The 19,786-nt window shown below is 43.5% G+C and overlaps 1 protein-coding gene across 1 annotated transcript in view; it reads right to left on the bottom strand.

The window, feature by feature from the left end:
• LOC114604044 (cytosolic beta-glucosidase-like) overlaps positions 1-19,780 on the bottom strand; it is a 40,246-nt gene extending 20,466 nt beyond the window's left edge. The window contains exons 1-3 of the mRNA XM_077934430.1: positions 19,742-19,780; positions 12,649-13,454; positions 7,604-7,727 (exon numbers count right to left, since the gene is read on the bottom strand). Coding sequence (XP_077790556.1) covers positions 7,604-7,727; positions 12,649-13,434 — 910 coding nt within the window. The 5' untranslated portion in view covers positions 13,435-13,454; positions 19,742-19,780. The remainder of the gene's footprint in view (positions 1-7,603; positions 7,728-12,648; positions 13,455-19,741) is intronic.
• Between the last annotated feature and the right edge of the window lie 6 nt (positions 19,781-19,786).

The raw sequence follows: 19,786 nt of genomic DNA, 5'->3' as shown, positions 1-19,786 counted from the left end.
GCAATGGAGAGAAAGTGAGAGGGGACATGCAATAGTGAAAAGGTTGTGGGTTTTTTAACAGCTCAGCAGAAAAAAATTAATAAATACCAATCTTTACAGCATATTGGTAACTGATGGGGAAAACACATCTAGGTCATGCAGTGGCCAAGCACTGGGTTCACAGGTTTCAGACCAGATTCTATTTGTGTTCTGTATCTTTTAAAACTTGTAATATATATTGGAGGTTTTTATTATAAGGGAGCCTATATTTTTAAAAAAATCAGCATAATTCAAAACAGATTTTCTTTTTTTTTTCTTTTTTAAAAAAGAACACTAGGAGTCAGATCAAATTAATTTGGCCTACAAGCTACCACTTGACTACCTGTGCTCTGTATACCTGGCCAACACAATATATCTATGTGCAATAGCTGTGGCTTCACAACTGCATCATGTTTGCGAGCTCAAATCCTCCACCGTAACCCTGCAAAGTTATTTGCATTTAATATTAATAGGACTTCATAACACATAATGCATTGTGTGCATTTTATCCAGTCACTTCTAATGCTCTGTTCTATTGATCAATATTTTTGTTTCCATTTTACCCTGACATTGTAAAGGCAAATACACAGAAGTGCAGCGCCAGTGCTTCATTTTGACATTGTAATATTCTTTCCGTACACTTGCATTTTCATTATCTGGAGACCATTGGAATGACAAGGCGTCCCCTTACAGGAACTGACAAAACTGCCTTAACTCAAAGCTGTAATGAAAAGGAATGACGGCGGGAGAAGGCTAGCAATTTATCAGCCAAAACAACCAATTCAGAACACAGATTTCTCCCCCAAAAAAGTATGCTATTCACTTGCACTTCCATTCTCCCCATCCCTGCAGAAGAAAGTAATTAAAATTTCACTCAGAGCCCAGACAAGCCCTGCTTAGGGAGAACGGCTGGCTGTGCCATAGAGAGGTGCCATAGCTCAGTGGTAAATACATAAGAAAGAACAGCCTGGCTTGATCAGATCAAGCGCTCATCTAGTCTTGCTTCCTGGGGGAGAGGGCAGTATCTGCTGGATGCTTTGGGAGAATCCAGAAGTAGGATATAAAAAAAGCTCTTCCTCCCCTCCTGTTTCTATAGGAAGTAGCATCCAGGTCTACACAGTACTATTTTTCTAGAAAAAGAGGTGTTGGAACTCACCACTAACGCCTCCCTTCTTCTCTTATACAGTGGTACTTTGGGTTACAAACTTAATTCGTTCCAGAGGTCCATTCTTAACCTGAAACTGTTCTTAACCTGAGGTACCATTTTAGCTAATGGGGCCTCCCGCTGCCGCCGCGCCATCGCACGATTTCTGTTCTCATCCTGAAGCAAAGTTCTTAACCCGAGGTACTATTTCTGGGTTAGCGGAGTCTGTAACCTGAAGCGTCTGTAACCTGAAGCACCTGTAACCCGAGGTACCACTGTAATTGCAACAGTGCCCACCTGAGAGGTGCCGGAACTGAGTTTCGGTGAGTTCTGGCTAGGGGGAAAAAGCCCTATGTATACACTGCCTCTGAACATGGAGGATAAATTTAATTGTTGTGCATAATTACCATCAAATAATCCCTCCCCCTTTAAAAGGAAGTAGTTCACTGAGACGTGTGGAATGCAATTTTTCAATGTTACCACTGAAAGAAACTAAATCTATCAGCTGATGGGCTCCTATAGATTACAAGCTAAATACTGTCAGGAGTTCGGCCTACACTTGAGTAGGACCCTGGCAGAGACATATGCCCGACTGGCATGTTCTCTCTCTCCTGGTCTTTTGTTCGGGAGCTTCAAAAGCTTTCTTCTGCCCAAACATCACAGCAACCGATGCCAACGGACATCGGCACACTTAGGGATCCGCAGAGTCTTCACAGATCATGCATGACAGACCTCAGCAACTCAGAATTTTGGCTAGTCTACTTTATTTACATATAAACACACACGGAGCACTGCAACATGGCTCCCTCTCTCTCTAGCATCAGACAGCAAAGAGGAAAAGAACAAAGGACAATAGTCCCACTTCACGGAACACAGTGACACAAACATCCTGTCTCCGTCACTTCCCACTCTGTGGAGTCAAAACATATACCGTCATGTGAAAGACAAAAATCCCATGACTGCAATCGTGGAGCAGGAATTCTAACAGATACAACCAACCTGATAGCACAGATCAGATTGTTCCTCTAAATTTGCCTCTACTATTTTCATTGAAGTCTTCAGATAACTACGATGGCACCTTGCCAGGGGTGAGTTGTCATTCAGAGCCTGGAGCTGTCCATTAGAAAGCTTCTCGGCAGTTGTGGACTGCTGTGCCAGCTGAGGCATATTCCTGGGCTGGAAGGTTAGTTTTGTTAGGGGGAAAACTGACAAAAACAGATATTGAAACCTTGGGATGTACCTCTTACGGACTTGAGTCATGAAGAGGAGAAGGCATGTCATTTGTTCCCCTCTTAAATTGATTCTTCACCATTGGAGGGGAGGAAAATCAATGGCTCTGTCTTTATGCAGCTTGATTTTGATATTATCCCCACAGAAACCAATGCTGAGCATCTTTAACTTCTAGACAGTAACAGAAAATCCTACAGTTGTTGAAACTTTTACACGTCGAAAGCCAAATAAGAGGCTTTTGTTCCAGGGACAGTGTTTCAGATTTCAATGAGCTGGGAGATCAGCCAAGTCTAAAGGGGCTACTAGTGGATGTTCAAGATTAATTTACGACGAAGAAGAAGAAGAAGAAGAAGAAGAAGAAGAAGAAGAAGAAGAAGAAGAAGAAGAAGAAGAAGAAGAATTTATTATTTATACCCCACCCATCTGGCTGGGTTTCCCCAGCCACTCTGGGCGGCTTCCAACAAAGATTAAAATTACATTAAAACATCAGTCATTAAAAACTTCCCTAAACAGGGCTGCCTTCAGATGTCTTCTAAACATCAGATAGTTGTTTATTTCCTTGACATCTGATGGGAGGGTGTTCCACAGGGTGGGTGCCACCACCAAGAAGGCCCTCTGCCTGGTTCCTCATAACTTGGCTTCTCTCAGGAAGGGAACCACCAGAAGGCCCTCGACGCTGGATCGAAGAAGAAGAGGAGGAGGAGGAGGAGGAGGAGGAGGAGGAGGAGGAGGATTGTTATTTATGAACATTTGGCCATGGTGATTTTGAATAATGATAATACAGTGGTACCTTGGGTTACATACGCTTCAGGTTACATACGCTTCAGGTTACAGACTCCGCTAACCCAGAAATATTACCTAACTTTGCTTCAGGATGAGAACAGAAATCGTGCTCCAGTGGTGCAGTAGCAGCAGGAGGCCCCATTAGCTAAAATGGTCTTCAGGTTAAGAGCAGTTTCAGGTTAAGAACAGACCTCCAGAACGAATTAAATTCTTAACCACTGTAGTCATATCAGCACATATCAATGAGTTACAGTTGTGAGAGTTATCCTCTTCACCAGCCTTTTTAGGCAAAGGGATCTATGCATTTGGGATACATATCGAGCACACAAGTCTATAGTTGTCTCTTACAATAGTCACAAGACCAAACTAGATGATGTGTTCATTGTGGGAATTCAATTAATAAACACATTTTTTCTATAAATAGTAGCTGTGGGGGGGGGGGCTGTGTATCATCAGGATTGCGACAGGGGTGAGAAGGGCAATTTTACCCTTTTCTCTTTTGTGCCCCTCCCCACAAATTGCACTCCATTCATCAGCAGGGAAGCCTCAGTTGGAGCCAGGAGTAAGCAGCAACTTCTGAGGGAGACTTGGGGCAACATTTTGTCAGCATCGCCCTTGAGCCAGTGCCACCAACTGGACTCATCCACTTCAGCCCCGACTGGGCTAGGCAAGCTGGGTAGCACTTCCAGAGACCAGGGACAGGTCAAAGTGCTGTGGACTCACAGCTTAGAGTTGTGAGCACCGGATTCACTTCCACAAGAAGACAGTCGTCGCACAGCAGAGCACAGCAGAGTCTAGCAGAGTATATAAACAACTCGGAGAGCAGCTCTGTAGAATATCTTCTTTATTCTATAACTACAACTATAATACAGAGCTAAATAGGTCTAAGCATAAATGAATGCTGAACCGCACTGAGTGTCTGCAGCTGCTCTTAGCAGCAACCTTATCTAAACACACAATCTCTCTCTAACACTCAGTCTCTCTCTCTCCGACACACTGACTGACTGACTGTTTGATGTGGTGCTGGAGCAGAATAAGTAGAGAGCAGAACACGCCTCCTCCTCTCTGGAGAATCAGCAGACTCCTCAGGAGATTCTTGGATATGGGAGGGGTGAAATCTCCTCACTTTTCACATTATAATTTCAATCCAAAGAACTACTAGTTCTGCTAATGCAATAGGGATTTACCAGCCCCTCAAGAACTGCCTCCCCCAACTTGTTCAAAGTCTGCCCCCATCTAAATTTATATTTTGAATATACACTGACATTTTAAATCCATACCTAGGATGAATACAGTAATTTGCATGTGGTTACACTTTCATAGTTCCTCCACTCATAAGCTGCAGTTTTCTTCTGAGCATAAACGTGGTGGGTCTTGTGCTGAAACAACTCTCATATTTCAAAGAAAACATAATATCCCATAAGGCCGCTCCATTTTGAAGCCTGCAGGCGCAGCAACTCCTCAGTTTTGTTGTTAATCAAGGCTCCAGGAAGACCTGCCTCTCCACTCCATGTACCATCAACCCACCCAATGTACTCTGGAAGGATGAAGACAGCCATCTTCAAATATCTCAAGGGCTGTCACATGGAAGAGGGAACAAGCTTCTTTTCTCCTGCTCTCGAGGGTAGTTCTCAAACCAATAATAACAATAATTTATTGTTTATACCCCACCCATCTGGCTGGGTTTCCCCAGCCACTCTGGGCAGCTCCCAACAGAATATTAAAAACACCAAACGTCAAAAACTTCCCTAAACAGGGCTGCCTTCAGATGTCTTGTAAAAGTCAGATAGTTGTTTATTTCCTTGATATCTGATGGAGGGGTGTTCCACAGAGCGGGCGCCACTGCCGAGAAGGCCCTCTGCCTGGTTCTCTGTAACCTCACTTCTAGCAGTGAGGAAACTTCCAGAAGACCCTTGGAGCTAGACCTCAGTGTCCAGGCTGACCAATGGGGATGGAGACGCTCCTTCAGGTATACTGGGCCAAGGCTGTTTAGGGTAGGCATAGGCAAACTTGGCCCTCCAGATGTTTTCGGGCTATAACTCCCATCACCCCTAGCTAACAGGACCAGTGATCAGGGATGATGGGAGTTGTAGTCCCCAAAACATCTGGAGGATCGAGTTTGCCTATGCCTGGTTTAGGGCTTTAAAGGTTAGCACCAACACTGTGAATTGTGCTTGCAAACATACTGGTTTCAGTTAGAAGAAAGGAGATTTCGACTTTCCGAAACTTTCCGACAGTATGAGCTGTTTGGCAGTGGAAGAGTCGCCCTTGGAAGGTTGCGGCCTCTACTTCCTTGGAGGTTTTTAAACAGAGGTTGGATGGCCATTTCTCATGGATGCTTGAGTTGAGATTCCTGCATTGAAGACTGGATGATCCTTGGGGTCCCTTCTAACTCTACAATTCAATGATTCTATGACCAAGTATTATTTGTTTCTTTGATAAGCTCAAGACCAGCATATGGTTCCGACCCATGCATGGTGACATACTAATTAATTACCTTTTTATCCAGCTCAGGTACATGGTACCCCATTTTATCCTCACAGCAAGCATTTGAGGTAAGTTAGGGTGACAAGATAGTAACCAGCCCATATTTTTTCCAGAACCGGAAAATATGGTTTCGGAACTGGAATATTAATAGATATGTAAAACATGCAGGGGTAAGCAAGGAAATAATAAAAGAATCAATTGAATAATTATTAAACTACAACACAACAAGATGGAAGAAGTTAAAAAAAAATATGGAGATCACACATGGGTGAAGGGGAGTGGGGGGTATAGGGGAATTTATAAAAAATTCTAATATAATATTTCTAATTGTGTTGCATTCATAAATAGCAAAGGGAAGTCTCTAGCAATGAGGTATATTTTAATCTAGTCAACTATGTAATAGGCTTATGTTACAAAACGAATATAGATTTTGAATTTGATGTTTGTAATTCTTTTTCGGTTTCAGAATAAAGTTTTTTAAAAAAAAGAAAAAGAGAGATAGTAACTAGCCCAAGGCCACCCAGTTAACTTCATGGTTGAAGTGGGGATTCCCCAGTCCTTGTTTAAACACCATGTCACACCAATTCTTGTGTTTCTTCTTTGGACCTCTTTGTGAATGGAATCAGCAGAAACTTCAATTCTTTGAATGACAGACATTGGGCACATTTCCCTACTCATCCATGACAGGCCAGCACAGATCACTTTATAAAATCCTGTTGCAAGAACTGGAGTTGAAATGAAATCATCCATAGTGTTTTTTCAAAATGGGTAGATTTGACATGGTGTGACTATTTGGACACTGCATAATCAAAGGGGTATATGTGGGAAGTGTATTAACTTGTGGTCTGTGTGTGTGGTTTGGGAGCTGCATGGTCAGGGGAAAAACAATGCTGTCCAGGGTTGTAAAGACTGCGGAGAGAATAATTGGCTGCACTCTTCCCACCTTGGATCAAATCTATGCTTCCAGGTGCCATAAGAAAGCTGCAGAGATAGCGCAGGATAGTGCGCACCCCGGAAATGATCTCTTTCAGCTTCTGCCTTCTGGAAGAAGGTACAGGGTTATAAAGACTAGGACTAGCCGCCTGAGAAACAGTTTCTACCCAAATGTGATTTTGCTTTTAAACGCATTGTAAGGAGTTTGTATGGGAGTATATTGTATTTAAAAATGGGGTATTGCAGTTTTTAGGGGGCCAACCAGGTTGGGATAGCTGGGATAGATTTTTCAATTTCGTTGTTCTGTATGGGACAATGACAATAAAGATTATCTTATCGTATCGTATATTTTTGCACACGTGCATCCCAAACTATCCTTTTTTTATATTTAAAGAACTAGCTATTTTCAGATGAACAAAACAAAATAGACAAACCCGAGCACTGTGAAGACTTTTTGAAAAAGCAGCACAATTATTTTGTAACAGAATTGTCAACCAACCTGTATTTTACTTGTCTGACCAGTAAAACTATATTGTGTTAGGTAAGCATTTCTGGGATCTAATAGCCAATGGACTCCAAATTTTGCCCTGGCTTTACTCCCGAACTTCCAAATTCTTTCAGATTCTGCCCCAACCCAATAGGGCTTTTCCTGTACAGGCTTTCACTACTCGACGACAATATTTCTGAAATTAATCGTTCTCAGCTCTATTTTCCTCTGTCAGGTCATATATCAATTAGCATAGCCTACAATTTTAGCATTATGAACACCAGATTGGGGAAAAAAGTAATTTCCGTTAAATTTTCTCATTTCATTCCACTCTAAGATGGCACAGAAGGACTAAAGCTACTTTCTTTCCTATCTGCTAAACATTTTCTCCTCTAATCACAATGCTTTTGTCTGACGTACATTAGCCTCTAGAATCACTAGTCATTGCTAAATGCAAATAGGCACACAGGAAAATTATATTAAGTTTGCACAATTGATCTTTCATCATCCTTAAATTGTACCTTTTAAAATCTCCAGTAAAGTCAGCCTGAAATACTCCCAGCGCTGAGTGTCATCGAGTGCAGCAGGGTCACTTTGGGAAAACCCATTCTCGGTGATGTAAATTATAGGGTGATTATATGTATCCTAGAACAAGGGAGCAGAAGTTTTATTCAGAACAGATGTTAAGAAAAGCCCATAAAATCAGGTGCATTACCCTCTATCTACTTTAAGCTACAACCCAAAACTAGTTTTCATCAAATTGCACTGACCCTATTAACTTAATTTTCCACAAGCTGACCTTTTATGACTAACAATGGAAAAGCAAAACTGTGCAAATACCCATGAAGACAGAGAAATTACTTATTTTAATGAGAATACTAAAATATCTTTTTCTGCATTAGCATCTGCTATATTGTCACTGCTTTTTAACCCCTCAGTCCTGGCAAGCGATAGCAAATCCCACTGGCAGAAATGATCGGAAGGCGCCGCACACCCCATCCACATACTGAATCGAAAAGGCTGTCCTTGTGATGCAGCAATTCAAAGCTAGAACAGTCCACATCCTTGCATATTGCATTGTACAGGGGCACATAAACAGAACTTGAATAAATTGTATGTGGGATGTAATCCACTGGGAGCAGTCAAATTCAACATTCCTTGTTTTGCTAGAGTGGTCATGCAGGGGGTGTTGGTCCAGCCAGTCGAACTTCCTGTTACACCTGGCTGGAGCAACCTTACTTTTTGCATGGGACTAGTAGGTGGGCATGACCTTTCCAGACCGGGTAAAAGGCCTAGTCACGCAACCACCTCCCTGTCTCTTCAATCTTCTTTTTCATCCTGTGAACTTCCTGATTCACCTGGAACCCCAGGTTATCTTCCATATGGGGTAAGCCTGTTTGTATATGTTTGCAACTTTAAGCCTAAAGCCTACCTTCAGGGGTCACACTTTGTTCTGTCTGATTGTGAGTAAAACTACCTTTTGTTACTTATGAATAAGACTGTTGTGTCTTTATTCTTTTAGGAGGAATCAAAGGGGTCTTTACCAGGAATAACAGAACATATTTCAATCTGGGCAAGCCCAGGTTAATACCAAAATATGGCTAATACATGGACCAGTTCTAAGGAATGAGATATTAAAAGTTTTTGTTGTCCACTTTGCATTGCCTATCTCTGGTCCAGAAGCATTATGAGCACCTCGACACTATCGAATGCTTTCTGAGAGGGTGCAGCATCAGACGTGTGGGTGCTATAGAAGTGTTCATTGTGGTTTGCCCAGGTATACAATCTCTGATCAAAAACTGAGCTTAAAAAGAAGTTTGTATTCTTTCACAGCAGAAGCTAGCTGTGTTATAACACTAACTAGCTGGAACCCTCTGCATCACAAGCCCAACTGCTACAATAGTTTTTCCATTCCCCCCCCCCATTTTTAGTTTTTCCATTATTTTTTAACTTGATCATGGGTTGTTGTTGTTGTTGTTTTATGGAGAATATACATTTAATGAAAAAGGTAAAAAAAATACAGCTTAATAATAAATAAATACATTTAAAATTCGTATAGTGCTTTCAAGTGTTCACAGTGTGCTCATTCTTTGGCTTGAATCCTTACAACAAAGCAGTAACAGCAGTGACAGCAGTCACGAAATTAAAAGACGCCTGCTTCTTGGGAGAAAAGCAATGACAAACCTAGACAGCATCTTAAAAAGCAGAGACATCACCTTGCCAACAAAGGTCCGTATAGTTAAAGCTATGGTTTTCCCAGTAGTGATGTATGGAAGTGAGAACTGGACCATCAAGAAGGCTGATCGCTGAAGAATTGATGCTTTTGAATTATGGTGCTGGAGGAGACTCTTGGGAGTCCCATGGACTGCAAGAAGATCAAACCTCTCCATTTTGAAGGAAATCAGCCATGAGTGCTCACTGGAAGGACAGATACTGAAGCTGAGGCTCCAATACTTTGGCCACCTCATGAGAAGAGAAGACTCCCTGGAAAAGACCCTGATGTTGGGAAAGATGGAGGGCACAAGGAGAAGGGGACGACAGAGGACGAGCTGATTGGACAGTGTTCTCGAAGCTACTAACATGAGTTTGACCAAACTGCGGGAGGCAGTGGAAGACAGGAGTGCCTGGCGTGCTCTGGTCCATGGGGTCACAAAGAGTCGGACACGACTAAACCACTAAACAACAACAAGGTACCCTTGTTTTCAGGCTGAGAGAAAGTGCTGTGAGTTCATGCCAGAGATGAGCGCTGAGCTGAAGACTTGTCCAGATTTGTAACTCCGTCTCTTAACCCCTTTGCTGCTTCAGCTCAGAATTCCTAAAGAATGAGTGCAAGGCAAGTGAATCAGTGTTGCAAGTTCTGGTGAGTATGTTGTCAAATGCATTGCAAAAGCAGGGGTAAATATGCTCATCTCTTGGGGACGGGGAGGCGGCAGAAATGGCACGCCAAAGGCAGTTTTTAATGTTTGTCTGTATGCAACCCAAGGAACTAATAGAATGTCAAGGTATAGATTTCTGCTATCTCTAAGTGGAAAGCAAACAGAAGGACTACCTCAAAGATTTAGATGCCTCTGTGTGGGAATAAGGGATTTCGAATAAAGTGACTTTGCTTCCACTGTCTTAGGAGATGAACTCTGTCTTGTGGAAACAGTCATCGAAAGAGGTGTCCTAGAATGCTGTCCTATATTGCCTTCTGATGACCAAATGAAATTCTGCACACAGAAAGGGTTCCAGAATATGAACTCAGTTGCGGGGGGGGGGGGGGGACAAGTCTGATCCCATCTTCTCTGAACTGTATTTAAGGCAGGCTGCTGCAACTAGAATTTTAAGTGGGGTTGCCTTTATTATGCATTTCTGCTTCAGCCTCCTGGTTTTGATTTAGCTCTGCACTTGTTTTGTATTAAGTCCCAATTATTTCATTATGATATAGAACTTATCCTATTGACTTGCGGATTTCATCTTAATTGAATTTATTGATGTGCTATGTAATGAATTGTTTCCAAATGTTATTTTGATCATCTTAATGTTTATTATGAACTGCTTTGCACACCATTAAAACTTAAAGCGGGAGGCAGGCAACAGCCAGACGGAACTTGAATATTGTCAAGATTAATATCTGTGATGCGTGATTAAAAGGTTGGTTTGGGGGCCGTATTAACTTTTGCAGATAATGTCCACATGGTCCTTAATGGTTGATCTTTTAAAGCTGGGATTTGGCAATTTGAGCCAGGTTGCCAGGTGTTTCTGACTGCCAGTTCTCTTTCTTTGCCCTAAATTAGGTTGCTTGTGTTGAGATTCCTGCTCCGTGTTTGCAGTCATGAGATTGTTGACTATCACAATGTTTTCATTCCAGTGTGGGTACTACTGTGTTCCGAAATGTAGGACTACAGTCCTTTGTTTCTTTCTCTTTGCTGTCTGGTGAGAAAGAGGACAGAGCTAAGTCAGAATGCTCCGAGGGTATTATATGTAAATATAGTAGATTAGCCAAAATGCTGTGCTACTGAGTTCTGTTACGCAAACTGTGAATACTCTGCAGGATCCTAAGTGTGCTGATGCTTCTTGGTATCAGTTGCTTTGATGTTCAGGTTGGAGAAAGCTTTTGAAGCTCCCGACCGACCAAGAGGGAGGGAGCATGCCAGTCGGGCATGTGTCTCTACCAGGGTCCTACACGAGAGTAGGACAATCCCAACAGCTTGGAGGACAAGGAAGAGTGGGCTTTTGCGTGGAAAAGGACTTGTGAGTTTGGTTCTGGTATGGACCACAAATTCTTGGGGAAAGCATATGCTCAGAAGCACCCTATTCCACCACACTGAGTCGCTGTTGCATCTCACTCTGGTTGGTGGACCTCAGAACTTATGACTGCTTAAACTCTGAAGTCTGCCCATGCTCATATAGAGTTGTGTTTTGAAGTATCATCATATCATATGCCTATAAATGCAAGATCAGTGATAGCCAATGTGATGTTCTTCAGATGTTGTGGAGTAAAACCTACATCATGCCTGGCCATTGGACATGCTAGCTGGGAATGATGGGAGTTGTAGTCTGAAGCATTATGGGGAAACTGGCCCTGACTCAGTTACTTCGTGGGAGGGCATGAAGAGGATGAAAACCCACGCATCTTTATCACAGAGTGAGTGGTATCCAACTAAGTTATACTTGGAGTAGGCCTGCTGAATTAATGGACCATAGTTATACCCATCAATTTCAATGGATCAGCTCCAAAGAGGACTAATGGAGTATAGCATCTAGATCAAGGGAAGTAATAGTGCCACTGTATTCTGCTCTGGTCAGACCTCACCTGGAGTACTATGTCCAGTTCTGGGCACCACAGTTCAAGAAGGACACTGACAAACTGGAACGTGTCCAGAGGAGGGCAACCAAAATGGTCAAAGGCCTGGAAACGATGCCTTATGAGGAACGGCTAAGGGAGCTGGGCATGTTTAGCCTGGAGAAGAGGAGGTTAAGGGGTGATATGATAGCCATGTTCAAATATATAACAGGATGTCATATAGAGGAGGGAGAAAGGTTGTTTTCTGCTGCTCCAGAGAAGCGGACACGGAGCAATGGATCCAAACTACAAGAAATAAGATTCCACCTAAACATTAGGAAGAACTTCCTGACAGTAAGAGCTGTTCGACAGTGGAATTTGCTGCCAAGGAGTGTGGTGGAGTCTCCTTCTTTGGAGGTCTTTAAGCAGAGGCTTGACAACCATATGTCAGGAGTGCTCTGATGGTGTTTCCTGCTTGGCAGGGGGTTGGACTCAATGGCCCTTGTGGTCTATTCCAACTCTATGATTCTATTCTAATGTTGGATATGACCCTGTACCCTGACAGATGCAATGCTAGCCCTTCCCTGACGCCGGATGGAAAGCAGTCCTCATAATGTGGGTCTGCTACACAATGCACTGACAGCGACACAGGGTTGTTACCTGGATTTGCAGTGAAACAAAAAGTGTGCTTTTGTTCCAACCTCTACACTAAAACCCCTTTGAGCACGAGACATTCGTCACAGTTGGTTCATCAAGGAAATGGATAAACAGATAAGGGTGGAGGCAGGGGGAATAACATACCTTAATGTATTCCAACAGGCGGCGTAAACCCCATGGAACAACAGCCAGCCAAGAACTGCCGGTTGCTACAGGCCAAGATGGATCTGTTACTTGCTCCGCTTCCTTGTCCGCAGACATACTTGGTGGGCTATGCGTATTATCTCGGTGCTTAATTTTGCGGGAAGTGTAATAATTTAGAGAGAAAAAGTCGGCGGTGCCCTTGATCATCATCTTTTCTTCCTCAGTAAATTCCGGAAGCCTCGACGATGGAGAACCTTGCCTTTTACATACAGCAGAAATCTGGGATTTCATGATGGCTGGATAGTCGCCGTTGAGGAAGATCGGGGCAGCGAACCAATCCAGGCAAAACGCCACGTGCCTCTTAGCAGCTTCCTGGTCAGCAACGGAATTCGGATCAAAGGGTTCTGCCCAATCCGAGTTGAGCGCTATAGACACAAGTCCGCCCTGTGTTTTCCGAAATAGCCTATCGTAAGTGTGCCAGGCTGCAGCGTGAGCTTTGATCATGTTGTGAGCGGCCAGGTATGCGCCGGTGCCAAGCTCCTTAATACCTGGGGCCATTGTACCTTCTTCGTAGCCGAGCTCAGCCATAACGTACGGCTCATTAATGGTGATCCACAGCTTCACTCTGTCCCCAAAGGTTCTGAAGCAAAACTGGGCATAACTATCAAAGGCTTCTACCGTGGCCCCTGATCTCCAGCCCCCTTCATCTTCTAAACGCTGCGGTAGGTCGAAATGATACAGGGTGACCACAGGAGTCACGTCATTTGCTAGCAGACTATCGATCATTTTGTCATAATATTCAACTCCTATAGAAAATGGAAGCAAGGCAACAAGGTTTGCATTTGTACTTACAAAGTTCATTTTGAAATCTTTTCTTTAAAGATTTAGCTTATGTAAACAGAGAGATAAGAGAGGTAGAGACATAGTGGAAGACAGGAGTGCCTGGTGTGCTCTGGTCCATGGGGTCACGAAGAGTCGGACACGACTAAATGACTAAACAACAACAATTCAGTAAACACAATGAACTTGCAGGGTAAAGGTAAAGGAACCCCTGACCATTAGGTCCAGTCGTGGCCAACTCTGGGGTTGTGGAGCTCATCTCGCTTTATTGGCCGAGGGAGCCGGCGTACAGCTTCCGGGTCATGTGGCCAGCACGACTAAGCCGCTTCTGGCGAACCAGAGCAGTGCACGGAAATGCCGTTTACCTTCCCACTGGAAGGTATTTACCTATTTATCTACTTGCACTTTGACGTGCTTTCGAACTGCTAGGTTGGCAGGAGCAGGGACCGAAGAATGGGAGCTCACCCCATCACAGGGATTTGAACCGCCGATCTTCTGATCAGCAAGTCCTAGGCTCTGTGGTTTAACCCACAGCGCCACCCGCATCCCACTTGCAGGGTAGGCCAACATTATTATCTTTGTATTATAGTGGGGCAGGCTGAAATTGAGAGGCAACAACTTGCCTAATGGTCCCAATGAGCTTATGGTTGAGGGAAGAAAACAACCTAAGTAGAGACCTGGTGGAACAAGCTATCCTGTTTCCCACAATGGCCAACCAGCCTATGGAAAACCAGTAAGCAAGACATGAGCAATAGCCCTCCCCTGCTGTTGTTCCACAGGAACTGGTGTTCAGAGGTAGCATATAGCCATCATGACTAGCTTTATCCTCTGTGAGTTTATCTAATCCCTTTTAAAGCCATCTACATTGGTGGTCATCAATACATCTTGGGGTATCAAAGTCTAACTTTGTGCAAAGGCAAGATCTACTTCCATTTGTCTGTTCTGAATATCCCATCATTTAGCTTCACTGAATGTCTGCTGCTCCTAGTATTATGAGACTGGAAGGCAAACTCCCTATCCACTTCTCCACATCATGCTCCATTTTACGCAGATCTAAGCATGTGTCCCGCCCTTCTTTTTTCTAAATTAAAATTCCCAAATTTTGTAACCTTTCTTCATTAGAGATTTGCTCCTGACAAAAATTCCAGATAACTTTGACTGTCTTTCCTCCTGCTGCATGTGCCTGCACCCACTAAATCTGCTGTGGAAAGTTGGGGAAACTTCCAGAACAGGAGCAGAGGGGGAGGAAGTCCTGTTGCACAAGAAGACTTGGTTCCACCTGTGCACATCCCACGAAATCTCTAACTTGGTTTTGCGGAATTTGTGAGAGGACCTCAGCAGCTATGGGGGAGTTGCGGTTAAGAAGATGTTGGTAATGTTCTTTCCAGCACACTGCAATAGTTTCTTTATCTTTTAGAAGTATTGTGCTGTCTGCTGAGCGTAGGGGGCATATGCCATGATTTATTGGCCCATAGATGGTCTTTATGGCTTTAAAGAAACTATGTGTATGATGATGATTCTTCAATATCAACTTTGTTGGACTGGTCATGTTGTGCGGATGCCTGATGATCGTCTTCCAAAGCAACTACTCTGTTCCGAACTTAAAAATGGAAAGCGTAATGCTGGTGGTCAACAAAAGAGTTTTAAAGACTGTCCCAAGGCAAATTTTAAAAAATGTAGTATAAACACCAACAATTGGGAAACGCTGGCCTGCGAGTGCTCCAATTGGAGAACAGCCTTTACCAAAGGCTTTGAAGACACTTGAGCTCAGGACACAAGTTAGAAACGTGCTAAGAGGAAGGCATGCTTGGCAAATTCACACTGTGATCAACTCCCACTTGGAAACCAATGTCCCCACTGTGGAAGGATGTGTGGATCCAGAACTGGCCTCCACAATCACTTACAGACTCACTGTTAAGACCGTGTTCATGGAAGACAATCTTACTCGGCTACAAGTGATCGCCAAAGAGAAGAGATTCTGTGAAATGCTATATTGAATTCCAGCCAGTAATTCTGGCATATTTTAAGGGTTGCTGTAATGATTGCTCTAAATAACCTATGTGGAATACATCAAACAAGCACAATAAATTACTTATTATTTTAAATAACAAAACCAGCTCGAAGTCAAAGGTACATTACACTCAGAACGTTATAAAAGGAGGGAAGCGCCTTTCAACAGGTATGGGGACAAGGGTATCGTGGCATCAATATTATGTATCTTACTTTAATAATACCATACACTATTAGTATTGCATTATTGTACCCTAACTTATTAATGGGGGACACAGGTGGTGCTGTGGTCTAAACCACAGAGCCTTGGGCTTGCCAATCGAAAGGTCGGCAGTTCGAATCCCAGCGACAGGATGAGCTCCCGTCACTGTGTCCCAGCTCCTGCCCACCTAGCAGTTCAAAAGCACGCCCAAGTGCAAACAGATAAATAGGTACTGCTCTGGCGGGAAAGTAAACGGTGTTTCTGTGCGCTGCTCTGGTTCACCAGAAGTAACTTAGTCATGCTGGCCACATGAACCGGAAAAACTGTCTGCGGACAAATGCCGGCTCCCTCGGCCAGTAAAGCGAGATGAGTTGTTTGAAACTGGACTTTACCTTTTACTGTATTAATAAGATATGTACACATTTTATTAGGGACGCGGGTGGCGCTGTGGGTAAAAGCCTCAGCGCCTAGGGCTTGCCGATCAAAAGGTCGGCGGTTCGAATCCCCGCGGCGGGGTGCGCTGCTGGTTGTTCGGTCCCAGCGCCTGCCAACCTAGCAGTTCGAAAGCACCCCCAGGTGCAAGTAGATAAATAGGGACAACTTACTAGCGGGAAGGTAAACAGCGTTTCCGTGTGCGGCTCTGGCTCGCCAGAGCAGCAATGTCACGCTGGCCATGTGACCCGGAAGTGTCTCCGGACAGCGCTGGCCCCCGGCCTCTTGAGTGAGATGGGCGCACAACCCCAGAGTCTGGCAAGACTGGCCCGTACGGGCAGGGGTACTTTTACCTTTACCTTACACATTTTATTGCATATCTGAAGCAGAATAAACAAAACAACCCCCCCCCCCCCCGTGGGGGTAGAAATGCTAGTAGGTTGTTGACGATGAACAATTGTCACCATTTAAAGGTATCTTAAAATTTTCTCTGTGAGGCAGACACCTTCATCCTGTCCAAATGATTAGACAGCATTGCGTATCCTATTTTTACTTTTAAATAAAATAACGTATTTTTTAAATCTCCCAAAGCTGGAAAACAAATGGGGGTGTTTTTTCAAGGCTTTCCCAGATGTGCCATGTTTTAGGTGTGAAAATGGCAGTGAATCAGTTCATGCGAATTTTTTTATTTTATTTTTTTAAAAGGACACTGCTCTGAGGTTTCTAATTCTCTCCATGCTCTTTGGGGAAAAAATGTTTATACAGAGGATGATGGCCTTTTCCATGCTATGCAGTTACAATTGCTTCAACAGATCACTGCTCAGGAGAAGCGAGATCCTGCCTAATGAAAACCAACCGACTAGTGCCCTTTTGCTAAATTTAAAGTTCATAATATTAATCAGAAAAGCGTTTATAATAAGAACGAAGTAGGGAGGAATTTTTCTTTAAAATTACAGCTGAATTTGTAAGCGTGAGGATTCCTCTTAACGGCCGTCTCTCAAGTGTCTGTAAAACTTACCCTTCCGCTCCAACATCCAAATTACATAACCTATTCTGGACCTCAGAGCTATAAAGGCTTCCTATTCGAAAACAGCTGCCATTTAATGAGGGGTGGGGGGCAGGGAGAAATACTCGGGGGGGGGGGGGAATGGGAAACTATGCAATCTGTAAAGTGCTCTTCCCAGAGGGCAAATGCTTTCCGTTTTCAGATTCTCAGGGTAAAAGACACACTCGGATAAAAGGGATTCCACTCTTAACAGTTGGCAAAATACTTCCAACAGCAGCAAAATACAGAACAGTTGGTCCTGCGGAGTCCTGCAGAGGAAAGAGCTTTCTTTATCTCAAGCGAGGTCAGGCTAGAGAGGAGGGGCTGAGGGAAGGGTCTCTGTCTCAAGAACTCCTGCTTCAATGGCACTGCTGGATCTCTCAAGCATTGCCCAGCCGAAGCAGAGAAGGGATGTTCACACTTCCCAATACGCAAAGGGCAATGGTCAGCTTCCAACTTGGCTTTGGCCCAAGCTTTTATTGAGATGCCAAGCAAAGCGGGCACAATTGACACATGGCAAGGAAGCAAGATTGCGCCACTTGGTGCCCAGGTTGACCTTGCCGTCATGTAACTGATGTGTAACTGAGACGCACGCCTGGTGCCGACAGACAAGGGTTGCTTTCTACTTGGATTTTATGTGGCAGATGCTAAAACCACAGCAATTCCTGGAAGCAAACTAATTCAGAATCAGCTTTAGTGGCCGTGTAAATGAGCCTTTGGGTTGCCCATAATGCCACTTTGCTCAACAAAGCAAACCGGTTAGGATGGTCTTCCATTAGCTATTGTTTTCCATTTTGTTTGAATGGGGTAACTAGAGTGCATGGCTGTGGAACGAGGCAAGATATCAAGCCATGGCTTCCAGTTGGCTTAATAACCTGGATTGTTCCTAAACCATAGTTTCATGGTTTGGATGAAACAGGAAACTATAGCTAATGGAAGACTTCGTGCTTTGTCTACCAGCTCACAAAATGAAAGAAGCAAAGACCTGTACTTATAAAGCCAAGCTACCACCATCTGAACATAGCCAGTGTTTGTTCATTCTTCCAACCCTAGTAACTTCAATTGCCCCAAGACCCTATTCTGGATATGTAGTTCCATCTATTCTCCATTGCTGCTTCCTATGCCTTCAACTACCTTACATACAGGCACAGGTAAGCCAGCTTTTCTTTCCCTTAAAAGCCCTTTTCAAAACTCACTCCTACTTTTGCTCCCCTTTCTTTACCTATTTGTCCCCTTGTGGCGTTTGCCTCCTAGGTGGGTCATAAGGAAAGGGTTAAAATGAGTGTGATGTGATTGGCCAGTGGAAACTGATAGGAGGAGTTAGAATGAGAGTGGGTGGTGTCTGAAAGTTAGCTGAGAGTTGGGAGTTGGAGAAGGAAGAGGGAGGATAGGTCTGTGGGTTGGTCAAGTTGTGTGGTGAGAGAATGAGAGGAATTGTTAGGTGGAGTCAGATAGTTAGTTGGGATAATCAGTTTGAAGTTGTTAGGAACGAATAGGACAGTTAAGGAACTAAGATTAAGAAACTGACAAGAAAAATTAACTGAAACCATAAGCTTGTTCATGCCTATAAAATAAACTTGATTATTTGTTAATGTTAACAACTGACTGGACTCCGTGTGTACCCGTGAGAAACGGGTTGGTGGCAGCGAAGAAAGCAATCACAGTGGTGGCACAGGGATCAATAGACCGTCAAATGTCCGGGGACCCTGTGTGATCGCCACACCCCTCAATGGGTTGGGATCCAAATGTGCCCTTCTACATAGTGAGAAGGGCTGCTTTTCACTGCTATGAGAGCTAAAGACCACGAAGTTCTTCCTCTTGCGTAATAGTAATAATAATAATATCAATAAAACATCAACCATTTTAAGTAGGAATTGCTACAGGATTTACCTGCAAACTTTCCCACTTCTAGCTTCAGGAGTGTTTGTGGGGTGCCTTGTAGCTATTCTCATTCCACCCATGACTCTTAGGATATAACCCAAGAATCTCCCTTTCCACACTTGTCTTCTCCCTGCCCTGTCACAAATCGACTGTATTCTCCTTGAGGCAGAAGCCTCTCTTTTCCCCTCCCTCTCCCTCTCTGCCAAAGAACCTTTGCAAAGTGCCATACCCATTCAAAACAATTAAGAATAATTGATATGCAATCTTAAAAATAGCAGCACACATACAAAGTAACATAGCCTAATACTTATCTCAAAAGATCGCAATTTCAGGAGTATTCCAGAATATTAATTAGGACAAGGTTTTCAAACCTTTTAATATTTTTTTTTTTAAAAAAAATCAAGATCATCCCATAATTACTCTGAACAAAGTTGCAATTTCAAAACTGCACTGCAGAATAGCACACTGGATTAATTATGCCAGACTGCAGCAATAACCTTGAATTAAAGCGGCACAACTTTCTATTTTAAAGGAACAATTGCCTTTCTGGTTGATGAAACCTGTCTTCCCATCAGGTAACAGACGTGACCAGGAAAGAGAGAAGCGATAATGAGTCAATCCAAGCTGTTTGATACATTTCAAATCTTCCTCCCACAGAGCATAGCTGCCACAAGCTACATCACCAGTCTGGTTCTTGAAAACCCGATCTCCTCCCTGATGGGTGAACG

This window comes from Podarcis muralis, chromosome 9 (assembly GCF_964188315.1).
Source record: "Podarcis muralis chromosome 9, rPodMur119.hap1.1, whole genome shotgun sequence".
Classification (NCBI taxonomy): Eukaryota; Metazoa; Chordata; class Lepidosauria; order Squamata; family Lacertidae; genus Podarcis; species Podarcis muralis.
Note: the sequence above shows the minus strand (reverse complement) of the source record. Positions and strands in the feature narration are given on the sequence as shown.